The sequence below is a fragment of the Centropristis striata genome, chromosome 22, assembly GCF_030273125.1.
Source record: "Centropristis striata isolate RG_2023a ecotype Rhode Island chromosome 22, C.striata_1.0, whole genome shotgun sequence".
Lineage (NCBI taxonomy): Eukaryota > Metazoa > Chordata > Actinopteri > Perciformes > Serranidae > Centropristis > Centropristis striata.
The window spans coordinates 31,076,156-31,090,031 of record NC_081538.1 but is presented as its reverse complement, the minus strand read 5'-3'; the positions used below and the strand labels follow the sequence as shown (position 1 = coordinate 31,090,031).

Below are 13,876 nucleotides of genomic sequence, written 5' to 3'. Positions count from 1 at the left end.
CCTGCTCAAAAACGGTCATAATACAGCATGTTGATTTATGTAAAAATGGTCAAATCTAAAAGTGCTTTAAATGTGTCAGTTAGTGTGTTGATGCATATTCGAGTCTGTAACGAGTCCCTGTCTGTCTGGTGGCGGTGCAGCGGCAGGTGTCTCCCTTCCTGCAGCAGGTCTTCATGCCGCTGGTGCTCGCCATCTTCGAGGTGTTGGCGCGGCCGGCGGAGGACAACGACCAGGCGGCGGCGCTGGAGAAGCAGATGCTGCGGAGGAGCTACTTCACCTTCATCCAGACGGTGACGGGCAGCGGCATGAACGAGGTGCTGGCCAATCAGGGTGAGACGCGTCACGTGACATCACATCCTGTTGGTTCCTGAGGAGCTCAAGCTGCAGCTTCTCTTCATTCAAGAGACAAATGTTTCACATTTCAGTCTGTAAAATGTCCATCTGCGTCTTATTTGGAAGGATATTTTCTTCTTTAAGTAACGTTTTCTTGGAGGAATATTCCAGTGAAGAAGTTTTAATGTTTTCAGTTAAATACAATTGAAAACTAGCAGATTAAAAGCAGGTTAACACTTGCTTTTATATCAGCTGATTTATATTATTATTATAATATTGTATAATGATCTCATATCTAAATAATAATAATAATAATAATAATGTTTTAAAAGACAAGGTGTGGCTTCAAGGAGGGAAAACATCCATTATAAAAAATTAATGAATAAATGTGTTAATTACAATTTATGAAAGGGTTTTAATATATCTACTATCCACCGGGCTTAATCCTAGATTTTATTCTTCTGTTTCTTCCGTGTTTTTCCGGTTTACTACTACTACTACTACTACTAGTTTTGGTCGCACAAACACTAAAAATGTATCAAATCGACCGGCTCGGCCATGACAAGTGTGTTACGACTTTTCTCAGGGTTTCACCTAACGGTTTTCAAATTATTCGGCAAAAACACGCCAAGAAAATCCCCCCCAATGTGACCCTATCGAGAGTCTAGAGTGATGACATCATCACTAGAGTGCAGAGGGAGAGAAAAAAATTGTCAAAAAAAAAATTTTTAAACTGCGCTCGAGGCCGCAGATAACACTCTACAGAAATAATTTATAGATATAAAGGTAGTAAAATGTGTCTTGTCCCTCTCATTGGTGTGGTAAAGTTCTAGTTTGATCCACCAACACCACCCACAGCCCCATAGACCTCCATGGGAAAAAGGAGGGAACATTTCTGGAGGAAAGCAGAGCAACCAGTTTCTTCTGATCGCTCTGAAAAAACAATTTCTTCATTTTTCTTCACAATACACATATGTAGACATTCAGGAAGAACTGAGGATGCTCGAAGTGAAGTCGGTTTAATGATGGGAGCTACGGATTGGACTAAAATTGCTCTGCTCTGATTGGTGATAATAATAATAATCATAACACAAATCCTAATCAAGTAAACCATGTTAAATGTCTAGACATCAGCTCTTAAATTAAACTCTTATGAGCTATTTTTGTTGGTATCATTATATTTGTAAAACCTCTGGGCGATTTTAAAATCACCCCCTAAAGTTTTTCTGGAAATTCAACAGAAGTGTCAACGCTTCCTACTAAATAATAGATTTTTCAGCCTCTGTAGCAGATAGAAATGAAATTCAAAACGTATTTGACAGCTAATACAAATACTACAAAACGACGTATCCGCTTTCCAGGCTTCAATGGGTTAAAATGAACAAGAAACTGAAGAAAACAAGGAGGTCTAATAATCATTGATTTTTTTCTTTTGTTTGTTCAGGAGCAGAAAACATCGAGCGCGTGGTGTTCACCATCATCCAGGGCGCCGTGGACTTCCCCGACCCGATCGCCCAGAAGACCTGCTTCATCATCCTGTCCAAGCTGGTGGAGCTGTGGGGTGAGAGCTGCTCCACCTCAAACCTTCTGACTCCTCCAGGCTGCTCCTCCCTCCCTTCCTTCCTCAGATTTATTATTTCATGATACTGACTTGTTTATTTTGAGATAATCTCGTTATTTCGGACTCGTTATTTTGGTACAATAATTCCTTTTGAGATACTAACTCGTTATTTCAGTCAATATTTTGAGAAAGATCGATAAATGACTTGCAGGATCTTTTTTTTTTCTTCATGTTTTTCTTTTCCTGGCAGAAATGTTCCCCCGTATATAAACGACATTTCAAAACTTGCTCATTGCTCATGTTTGCTTTGTGCTGCAGGAGGTAAAGACGGCATGGTGGGATTCCCCGACTTCATCTACAAACACATCGTCCCCGCCTGTTTCCTGGCGCCGCTCAAGCCGACCTTTGACCTCTCGGACGCTCAGACCGTCCTGGTAAGTTGGCTCACCAGAGAGTCACCAGATTATATAACGACAGCCGTCAGCAGCAGCTCTGCTCTGTGTTTCAGACGCTGTCGGAGTGCGCCCTCACGCTCAAAATGATTCATCTCAAACGGGTAAAAACTGCTTCATCAATAACTTCTGTTTATTATATTTCTCATAACTTGTACATATGTTTATATAAATCCAGAGGAGTTTGTGTTAAGTGTTGTGCTGTTTCCTGTCAGGGGCCCGAGTTCATCCAGTTCCTGCAGCAGGAGTATCTGCCCTCCCTGCAGGTGGCGCCAGAGATCTCACAGGTGACAAAACCTTTCATGTCCTGAAGTCTGAAGGAAGAGAAATGCACCATGAGTGTTTTTATACACATTTTTATATATATATATATATATATATATATATATATATATGATAAGATTACGTAAAAATAAATGTTATTAACTTTCTATTTCAGGAGCTTTGTCAAGTTCTGCAGCAGCCGGACGTCAAAGTCCTGAAAAACTACATTAAGGTACGTTGAAGTCTGTTGAGCTGGACGAGTCTGTCGACGAGTCTGAGTCTGAGGACGAGTCTGAGTCTGAGGACGAGTCTGAGTCTGTCGACGAGTCTGATGACGAGTCTGATGACGAGTCTGAGTCTGACAACGAGTCTGAGGACGAGTCTGAGTCTGAGGACGAGTCTGAGGACGAGTCTGAAGACGAGTCTGAAGACGAGTCTGAGTCTGATGACGAGTCTGAAGACGAGTCTGAGTCTGACGACGAGTCTGATGACGAGTCTGAGTCTGTCGACGAGTCTGAGTCTGAGGACGAGTCTGAGTCTGAGGACGAGTCTGAGTCTGAGGACGAGTCTGAAGACGAGTCTGTCGACGAGTCTGAGTCTGATGACGAGTCTGATGACGAGTCTGATGACGAGTCTGAGTCTGACAACGAGTCTGAGGACGAGTCTGAGTCTGAGGACGAGTCTGAGGACGAGTCTGAAGACGAGTCTGAAGACGAGTCTGAGTCTGATGACGAGTCTGAAGACGAGTCTGAGTCTGACGACGAGTCTGAAGACGAGTCTGAGTCTGACGACGAGTCTGATGACGAGTCTGAGTCTGTCGACGAGTCTGAGTCTGAGGACGAGTCTGAGTCTGAGGACGAGTCTGAGTCTGAGGACGAGTCTGAGTCTGTCGACGAGTCTGAGTCTGTCGACGAGTCTGAGTCTGTTGACGAGTCTGAGTCTGACGACGAGTCTGAGGACGAGTCTGAGTCTGAGGACGAGTCTGAAGACGAGTCTGAAGACGAGTCTGAGTCTGATGACGAGTCTGAAGACGAGTCTGAGTCTGACGACGAGTCTGAAGACGAATCTGAGTCTGACGACGAGTCTGATGACGAGTCTGAGTCTGACGACGAGTCTGAGTCTGACGACGAGTCTGAGTCTGACGACGAGTCTGAGTCTGATGACGAGTCTGAGGACGAGTCTGAGTCTGAGGACGAGTCTGAGGACGAGTCTGAAGACGAGTCTGAAGACGAGTCTGAAGACGAATCTGAGTCTGACGACGAGTCTGATGACGAGTCTGAGTCTGACGACGAGTCTGATGACGAGTCTGAGTCTGACGACGAGTCTGAGGACGAGTCTGAGTCTGACGACGAGTCTGATGACGAGTCTGAGTCTGACGACGAGTCTGAGGACGAGTCTGAGTCTGAGGACGAGTCTGAGGACGAGTCTGAGTCTGAGGACGAGTCTGAAGACGAGTCTGAAGACGAGTCTGAAGACGAATCTGAGTCTGACGACGAGTCTGATGACGAGTCTGAGTCTGAAGACGAGTCTGAAGACGAATCTGAGTCTGACGACGAGTCTGATGACGAGTCTGAGTCTGACGACGAGTCTGATGACGAGTCTGAGTCTGACGACGAGTCCGAAGACGACTCAGAGTCTGACGACGAGTCCGAAGACGAGTCTGAGTCTGAAGACGAGTCTGAGGACGAGTCTGAGTCTGACGACGAGTCTGTCGGGTCACTTCACCGAGTCTCTCGTGTCTCTGCAGGCGTTCTTCCAGCGAGCCAAGCTGTAGGACCTGAACCTGGAAGTTGACTCAGGACACTGACAGGAGCTTCTAACAGCATCAACAACTAAAGGACCTTAGCATCGGAGCTGCTTGTGCACTTAAAGAGTCTGAAGTGGTGGAAGAAGCTCGGCGGGCGGGCGGATCAACCCCTCCGGCCGCCGGCGAGACGAGCTCTCCACGAGGACCGGAGGAGCTCCACCGACCACCGGAAACAGTTTGTGGAGGCGAGAGGAAAGGGCTTTTAGAGGGAACGGACCCGAGGGAGAGGACGCTGCCCGTCTGCTAAACATTCGGTAATTATCCTGAAACGTTAGAAACATGTGGAAGAACTTCTGCCAGGGACGAGGAAAAGCTCCTGCAAGTCATTCAGAGCAGAAACTTTCTCAAAGTAAAGACAGAATATTACGAGGAAAACAACTTTGGTATCTCAAGATAACAAGTTATTATCTCGAATTAATGAAGAATTAGAAATTAGTTGGTATGTCAAAATAACAAACGTTCTCAAAATACCGAGTTAGTTTCTTGAAATAAAGAGAAACTTTGTCATTATTTTGATGCACTAATTTCGATGAATGCTTTTGAAATAATGAATTTGTATCTCAAAAGTGATCAGCAACTTTCTCAAAGTAAAGACTGAATAATACGAGGAAAACAACTTCGGTATCTCAAGATAACGAGTTATTATCTCGAATTTATGGAGAATTAGAAAGTAGTTGGTATATCAAAATAATTAGTTAGTTTCTTGGAAAAAAAAAAGAGAAACTTTCTCGAGAAAAGTGTTAAACAATGAGAAATGTTGTTGAAATAACGGTTTCATATCTCAAAATGATCCGAGCTTTTCTCAAGATAATAAGTAAGTTTCTTGAAAAAAAGAGAAACCTTATCGAAATTAGTGCTTAAAATTAATCCATCCATCCATTTTCTACAGCTTATCCAGGGCCGGGTCGCGGGGGCAGCAGGTTAAGCGGGGCATTCAACGCTTTTGAAATAATGAATTCGTATCTCAAAATGACCAGCAACTTTCTCAAAGTAAAGACTGAATAAAACGAGGAAAACAACTTTGGTATCTCAAGATAACGAGTTATTATCTCAAATTAATGAAGAATTAGAAATTAGTTGGTATATCAAAATAACAAACTTTCTCGAAATACAGAGTTAGTTTCTTGAAATAAAGAATTAGTGTTTGAAATAATTAATTTGTATCTCGAAGTGATCAGAAACTTTCTCAAATTACTGAGAGCATTTCTCATTATTTTGGGATTCTAACATGTTATTTCATGATACTTGTGATAATAACTTATTTTTAGAAATTTTCTCATTATTTTTGAGAAAATCTCTGATTATTGTGGATACTACCTTGTTTGTTTTGAGATAATCGCATTATTTTTAGATACAAACTCATTATTTCGAGAGCATTTCTCATTATTTTATTACACAAAGTATGTCTTAAAATAATGCGTTATTTTCTCTAAATAATTTCCTGAGAGCATTTTGAATTATTTTGAGATACAAACATGTTATTTCATGATACGGACTGTTTTATTTTGAGATGATTAACTAATTATTTTAAGACATTTTCTCATTATTTTTGAGATAATTTCTGATTATTCTGGATACGACTTTGTTTATTTTGAGATAATCACATTATTTTTAGATACCAACTCATTATTTAAAGTACATTTCTTGATATTTTAGTACACAAATTATCTCTAAAATAATGCGAAACTCTCTAAATAATAACTCGGGAATATTTTAAATTATTTTGAGATAATCTTGTTATTTTGGTAAAATAATTCCTTTTGAGATACAAACTCGTTATTTCAGTCAATATTTTGAGAAAGATTCTCAAAATGACTTGCAGGATCTTTTTTTTTTTCCTCATGTTTTTTTTTTTCCTGGCAGAAATGTTCTCCCGTATATAAACGACATTTCAAAACTTGGTAGATTTGAGTTTTTCTGGATGTTGTTGCTGCCACAGAACGGACAGAAGAAAAGGGCTGAATTGTATTATTTTTATTAAAAAAGTGGCATTGATTTTTTGTTGTTTTTTTTCCGTGATGAGGAATGAATTTTAGGTTTGAAGTGAAACGTTCTTGCAGCCCGACTCGATGTGCTTCTTCCCTCCAGGTTCATTTAGAGAAACATCCACAGACTTTAATCTCAATTCAAAACGTAGAAAATATCTCCAGCGCTCTTTGTGTTTGTTACCCGACAGATTCTCACGTTTTCTCCTTTTTTTTTTTTTTACGGTGAGTTTGTGTCGATGATGAAAATGGATCCGTGTGTTTCCTGGAAATATGACAAATATTTTTAATTTCAGATGGAAATGAAAATGAAACAGAGGAACAAAATGTAAATAAGAGAATAAGATGTTAAAACGTGTAAATAAAGTTCCGAGATTTAGGGTTTTTTTTGTTTGATTTTCCATCTGGAAAGTAAATATGGAAGATCATTTCTGCCAGAAAATATTAATGAAAAAAGGGTTGAAAGTTCAACATGATAAAAAAAATAAAAAAAATACTCATTAAGTAAAAAATTATGAGCTATTAAGTGTTTTTTTATTTCATATTTTGGACTACAATAAATCTCAAATTTCAACTCTTTAAACTCTCAAACCTGTAAAAATCTGGTTTCGACTGAATAATTACTCTTATAATAATGCCTCAAGTATTTTTATTTATCAAGATGTTTAGTTGCTTTTTGACTCATTATAATTTTAGTCTCATAATTGTGATTTACTGAGTATTTTTGACTGTTTTATATATAATTGAACCTTTTTGGAAAAATCCCAATATTGTGACTTTAAAGTGAAAGTTTTACTTTTCACTCGATGCATCTCATCATTTTCACCGAGTTCCTTCAAAATAAAATTGAAAACGTCTTAAAATGTAAAAAAAAAAAGGATTTAGAGATTTTCTTTTCTTGGCGTTGATGAGCTTCCATAGAAACCGAAGCGGCTCGTTTTAATTCTGTATTCCAGCTCTTGTGACGATTCAGGACGATCGATCGACTCATTGATTATGCAAACGCTTCACGCGATCAATACTGTGAAGGAGCTGAAACCGATCGGTGTGAGACGACCACGTCCAACTGTAAAAACTGTTAATTTTTATATTTTTTCCAGCGTCGACTCTGTTTGTGACGCTGGATTCGTTGTTTAAAATCATCCTGAGACGTTTGCTGCGTTCCCTGTAATTACATTTTTCTGATTCACGCTTCAAATGTTTTCTATCTGCACAGAAACTTCAGTTCCACGAGTCATTCAGGCACACGAACAAACGAGCTCCACGCTTTATCACCGTCAGCTAATCTGAGTTGGTATCTCAAAGTAATGAAAACTGACATTAGTTGGTAAATCAAAATAAAAACGTCTCAAAATGCCGAGTTAAGTTTCTCACAATAAAGAGAAACTTTCTGGAAAACGAGTGTATTAAAATGATAAGAAATGTTCTTGAAGTAACGGTTCACATCTCAAAAAAAACGAAATAACGAGAATCTTTCTTGAAATTAGTGCATCAAAATAACGAGAAAGGCTTTGTAAATGATTCGTATCTCAAAATGATCAGAAACTTTCTCAAAGTAAAGACGAGAAAAGTAACTTGGTATCTCAAGATAACGAGAAATGTGAAATTAGTTGGTAAATCAAGATAAAAACGTCTGGAAATACCGAGTTAGTTTCTTAAGATAAAGAGAAACTTTCTGGAAATGAGTTTCAAAAACAACTTTGGTATCTCAAGATAACGAGTTATTATCTCTAAATAATGAAGAATTAGAAGTTAGTTAGTGCATCAAAATAGAAACATCTTGAAGAAATGAGTCAGTATCGGAGAGAAAACTTCCTAAAAAAAACATAGTTTGTATCTCGAAATAATGAGAAATGTGAAATTAGTTGGTGAATCAAAATCAAAACGTCTGGAAATGCCGAGTTAGTTTCTTCAAATAAAGAGAAACTTTCTGGAAATTAGTTTATTAAAACAATGAGAAATATTCTTGAAATAACGGGTTCATATCTCAAAATGATCCGAGCTTTTCTCGAAATAATGAAAAATTAGAAATAAAAAACGTCTCGAAGTAAACAGAATCGTTCTTAAAATAATGAGAATTAATTTGTGTCTCAAAATGATCAGAAACTTTCTTGAAATACAGAGTTAATGTTTCGAAATTAACTCTTTTAAAATGAGTGTCTCTAAAATAATGAAAAACTTTCTCAAATTATTATTACTGAGAAAGTTTTGAATTATTTCCAGAAAGTTGCACATTATTTTTGAGAGTTTCTCATTATTTCGAGATGCTAAGTTGTTAATTTTAGCTATTTTTAGACATTTTTCTCATTATTTTGAGATAATTATTCCCTATAATTTGATTTATCTGATTCACGGCTTTAAAGTGTTTTAAAATCCGGCGAAAATTTTACAATTCACAAAAATATAAAGTTCCTGAAACATGCAGCTGATCGCTTCAGGTTTTATCAAACGAAATGCAGGAAACGCTGGACGGAATATTTGTTGATTAATAAAAATATGTAGATTTATAGAAGCTAAAAACGGCCGTGCTTGCAATTACTTTATTATTTTTTATTAATTTCATCATCTTGAGATAACAACACTTTGTTTTGTTTTCTCTTAAAAAGTTATTTTATATTGATTTTCCAGAATTTTCAGGTTTTGTTTTTTTTTTTAGATATTTTATTGCGAGAAATGATTTGTTGGATTATTATTTAGTTATCTTGAGATAAAGTGGTAATGGTTCATTGTTTCAGGTCTTTATTTCTTTTATTTTAAATAATCAGGATGTATTTGCTTCTGTTCTCTCAAATTCTGAATAATTATTTAGTTTTTGCATGTTTTTTTTTTTTAGATAACGCAGCTTGTTTTCTGGTGATAATGAGTTCATTTTTTCCGGCTCTAAAACAAGACAATGATTTTTTTGAGATACGATCATTTAATGACTTAATTTCCATTCTCAGAAAAACAAAAGTAAGATTTCTCGACAACGGGATGTTTTATAGAAAGAAACTGAGTGGAAAACGAGTCTTTGGCTCATTTAATCTTTTTTTCAAGATTCAGGTTGATGATCTCGTTTTCTCAAGACAACAAAATGAACTCGTGATCTAAAGATATCTGCGTTTAATGTAAAAAAAGAAGTTGCAAGCACACGTCCCGTTCTTGTTTCCATCATAGAATTCCACCAGCTTACCCTGAAACTCATTTAAATATGATTACAAACTATTTTTTATTATTATTCTGAGACAACAAAACCAAAATCTGACATTAACTTGATGTTTAGAAGCTTAAATGAACTTTAAAAGTCAGTTAAACTTCTGTCAAAGTTCTTTTACCAGTTAAAACTTGATAAAATAATAATAAAGGGAACTTTAGCGTCAATCTGATGTCATAAAATTACTCCAGAATCTTTTTCTTGTTTCTTCTGTTCGCTGTCTGAGTTGTTAGCCGTCTTCCCCGAGTCAGAAAAGTCACTTTTATCTCTGGTTCAGTACAGAGATCAGGTTAGCTTAGCTTAGCTTAGCCTAGCCTAGCTTAGCTTAGCATAAATACTGGAACTTTCTCTCTGAGAGCGAGATGTTGGATATCGGTCTCATGTCTGTGATCAGTAGAGATGGAGTCAAAACATGGTTTGCTTAACAAAAAGTTGATTTATATCTGTCTAAACGTCTCTAGTAAGTCTCTTAGCTTAGCTTAGCTTAAAGCCTGAAAGCAGGGGGAAACTGCAAGCCTAGCATCATTAAATGGCTCCAAATGGCTCCAAAGTTGTTTGATTTGCATGTTTCGGCTTTAATTAGGTGAATTTAGCTTAGCTTAGTTCAGCTTAGCATAAGGACCAATCAGGTGGAAACAGATTTCACAACAGCCAATTAATAGTTTCAACTTGTCCACACAGAAAAAAATAAAGCTCAATTTGATGGTTTTATGGGGACTGAAGGAACTTTTTCATGCTAAGCTAGGCTAATCAAGTCCTAAACACAGATTGGTTTAGCTTAGCTTAGCATAAAGACTGGAGGTGGAGGGAAACTGCTAGCCTACCCTAAAAGAAATGGATCAAAACCTTGAAAAGTGAACTTTGTCCCTGAGATTAAGATGTTGGAGTTAGCATGGAGCTAGCTTAGCCTAGTTTAGCATAATGACTGGAAGCAGGGGAAACTGTTAGCTTAGCATCATTAAACAGAGTTTTTTTTAAAACACTCCCTTTATCTTTACTTTATGTCTTGTTTATTTTAATTTGTTGCCAAACAGGATTGGCGATTTAGGGGGAATATTTTATGCTAAGCTAAGCTAACCACGTCTTGACCTCAACACAGAGACGGCTGATTGATATCCATCTGAACGTCTCGCTCTCACTAAGTACACAGATAGGTTTAGATTAGCTTAGTACAAAGACTGGAAGTGGAGGGAGACTGCTAGCTTAGCATCATTAAAAAGTGGTAAAAACTTTCAAACTACAAATGTTCAGCCGAGAGCTGGAGTCAGGTCATGGTTAGCTTAGCTTAGCATGGCTTAGCTTCATAGTTTGGTGGTTTTCAGGGACTGTTTTTGTGCTAAGCTAAGCTAACCACATCCTGACAGCTGAAAAAAGCAGATTTTACTCTAAATGTTGAACTTTTGTCCCCCGTACACGATGGGATCCGTTATTAACTTTAATAAAGTCCAGAAACACGTGAAGTCGTCGTGTTCGCCCTGAAGGAGAATCAGCTGTTCACCACATAGCGGAAAATGTATTTAAAGAATAAGAAAATAAATAGATAAATAAAGGTTTCTGATGAGTTTTCAGGCTGTTTTTATTTTATTTTATTTTGGAGAACTGGGGTTTGAGAAAAAGTTGCCAAATGGATGAATTTGTTCCTTGATGATGAAATGTGTTGAAATCTGGATTCATTTTTCATTTTTTTTTTTTTTTTTTATATATGGAGATGAATTTTCTGTTAGAACATCTGTTAGAACCAATAAAGTGTTTACTAATGATGACATATCAAACTTCCTGTTTCATTTATTGATGAACAACATAAATATTTTCTTTATAACACGGGAACTTCTATAGAATTTAATTTATTGATTTAGTGTTAATAATAATTTAATTATAATATATTTAGTAATATGAAAGCTAGTTTGTTTGAAGAAAATATTTTTATTGCTCTCTAGATTTTTAATTTTCAATTTCTTTGACGTTATTTGTACGCTTTTAACAGCTTGAAACCATTTTGAAAATAAATAAAATTATGCCATTTATTCGACTGAAACTAATATGAAATGAATTTAATATTAATAACTCATTTAAGTGTTGCATTTATTTTTATACTTACATTTATTTCCTCATTTTTGAATATATTAAATTATTATTTTCCCTTTGCAACTTATTCTTTTCTATATTTTCTATATCATGAAGTCCTCACCACGTAGAATAAATTAAATGAAAAAAGATTTTTTTTTAAATGTATCATGAATAGAAACAAATACATTTATTTATTGATTATTTTTAAATAGCATTTTGCGCCTCGATTTATTTCCCTCAACTTTTTTTTCCTGTAATTTTTTCAAAACATTTTTCTTTAGAAATGTATTCATGCATTTCTTTATTATGCAAATGAGAGGGCTGCCATTCAAAATTTACCATTTATAAACTCATCAAAACTTAAAATAAATGAGAAAATATGAAAAGGAAGAACTTCCCAACGAGGCCCAAACTGGAGAAAAACACCATGTTAGCAGACTTAGTGGAGCAGCTGAAGAAGACTGGCCTCCAAGCTGCTCCTGCTGACCACTGCTATGCTGGACCTGGAGATGTGGCCTGTGATGTCTGCAGCGGGAGAAAATTGAAAGTCTGACTGGACGTTGTTACTGGGAGGTGAAGTGGAGCAGGAGAGGATCAGTTTCTGTAGCAGTCTCATACAAGAACATCAGCAGAGCAGGGAGCTCAGATGTCTGTCAGTTTGGATCTAATAACAAATCTTGGCTGTTAGATTGTATCAATAACAGTTATAACTTTCAGCACAACAAAGTCCAAACTCCCGTCTCAGGTCCTCGGTCCTACAGAGTGGGAGTGTACCTGGATCACAGTGCAGGTATTCTGTCCTTCTACAGCGTCTCTGAAACCATGACCCTCCTCCACAGAGTCCAGACCACGTTCACTCAGCCGCTCCACGCTGGAGTTTATCTTTATGATTATGGAGTCTCTGCTGAGTTCTGTAAACTGAAATAATCAGAAGTGATGTAAAGAGCAGCAGGTTAAACTCTTCAGATTTCATGTTAAATTTAAATGTTGTTCTTCTTTCAGACTGGTGGAAAGAGAACATGTTTCTTTAACTTCACTTTGTTTATTTGCGTCTGTAGATTTCTCCTAAATTCACCAAAAGTTAACGTTAGATAATGCCTAATTTACATATTTAAACAGAAAACTTGTAACACAAACAATAATTGTCTTCATGTCAGTAATCAACTGGGGAAGTTTCACTGTGAAATCTGTGAGTTTAACATTTTACTGGATTCACGTGCAGCATCTTTAAAATGTTCTCAACTTTACATGATAATCAAATAACAGTTGGGATTTTAAGTTATGATTTCATTGAGTTTTGAAGTTACGAATAATATGAAGTTTTCTGTAAAATGTCAATGCATACTTAAATATAAACTGATTTCACATAAAATTACAAAGAAAAACATTGAAATTGTTATCTTGGATAGAAACCCTCATATCATGAGCTATATATTAAATCACAGATAATTAATGTGATTTGATGTAGAAGTAAACTATAAATAAAATTATAAAATACAGTAACTTTCCATATATTGTTTTTATTTGCATTAACCTTGAATAATAGTTGTGTTGTTAATGATGAGCTGTACATATTCAATTAATGATATTTAGTGTTATTTTACATTTATTTGTATGTGATTTTAGAAAGAAGAAATATTTTAGAAATATAATTGTATTTGTCGGGGGTAATTTGTTATTATTGGTGTAAAACTTAAAGTAAAAGTTGGGGTTTTAATTTAGTTTTTTAATTTTGTCTTTAGTTAAAAAAGTTACTAATGAAATAAAGTTATTTTCTGTCAAATTAGATTCAAATTAAAAAGCACACATGAATATAAAAATGATTTAATGAGCTGTATATATTTAATTACGGATAATTATTTTTATTTTACATTTATTTGCATGTGATTTAACAAAGTAGAAGAAATATTGTAGAAATATTATTATTTTGGGGGGTAATTTGTAATTATTGGTGTAAAACTTAAAGTAACAGTTGGGTTTTTAATTTGGAGAAAATGTCTGTAATTTTAGATTTTTGTGTTCAGATAAGAAATAAATAATCTTAAAAATATTGTTTGTTGTTGTTGTTGTTGTTGAGTTTTCCCTCAATCTGTGAGGCAGAAATCTCCACTTGAGCAGCACTTTGACCAAATTTTCTCCATTCTGAGCTGAGCTTTGTTCATCAATCATTCATTGTCTGATTTATACACATTTTATTAGAGAAAACATGGAGAA

General features: G+C 36.2%; 1 protein-coding gene across 1 annotated transcript in view; it reads left to right on the top strand.

The window, feature by feature from the left end:
- xpot (exportin, tRNA (nuclear export receptor for tRNAs)) overlaps nucleotides 1-5,622 on the top strand; it is a 37,545-nt gene extending 31,923 nt beyond the window's left edge. Inside the window, exons 19-25 of the mRNA XM_059325946.1 lie at nucleotides 141-330; nucleotides 1,778-1,894; nucleotides 2,213-2,328; nucleotides 2,403-2,450; nucleotides 2,562-2,633; nucleotides 2,786-2,842; nucleotides 4,358-5,622. Coding sequence (XP_059181929.1) covers nucleotides 141-330; nucleotides 1,778-1,894; nucleotides 2,213-2,328; nucleotides 2,403-2,450; nucleotides 2,562-2,633; nucleotides 2,786-2,842; nucleotides 4,358-4,384 — 627 coding nt within the window. The 3' untranslated portion in view covers nucleotides 4,385-5,622. The remainder of the gene's footprint in view (nucleotides 1-140; nucleotides 331-1,777; nucleotides 1,895-2,212; nucleotides 2,329-2,402; nucleotides 2,451-2,561; nucleotides 2,634-2,785; nucleotides 2,843-4,357) is intronic.
- Nucleotides 5,623-13,876: the final 8,254 nt, after the last annotated feature.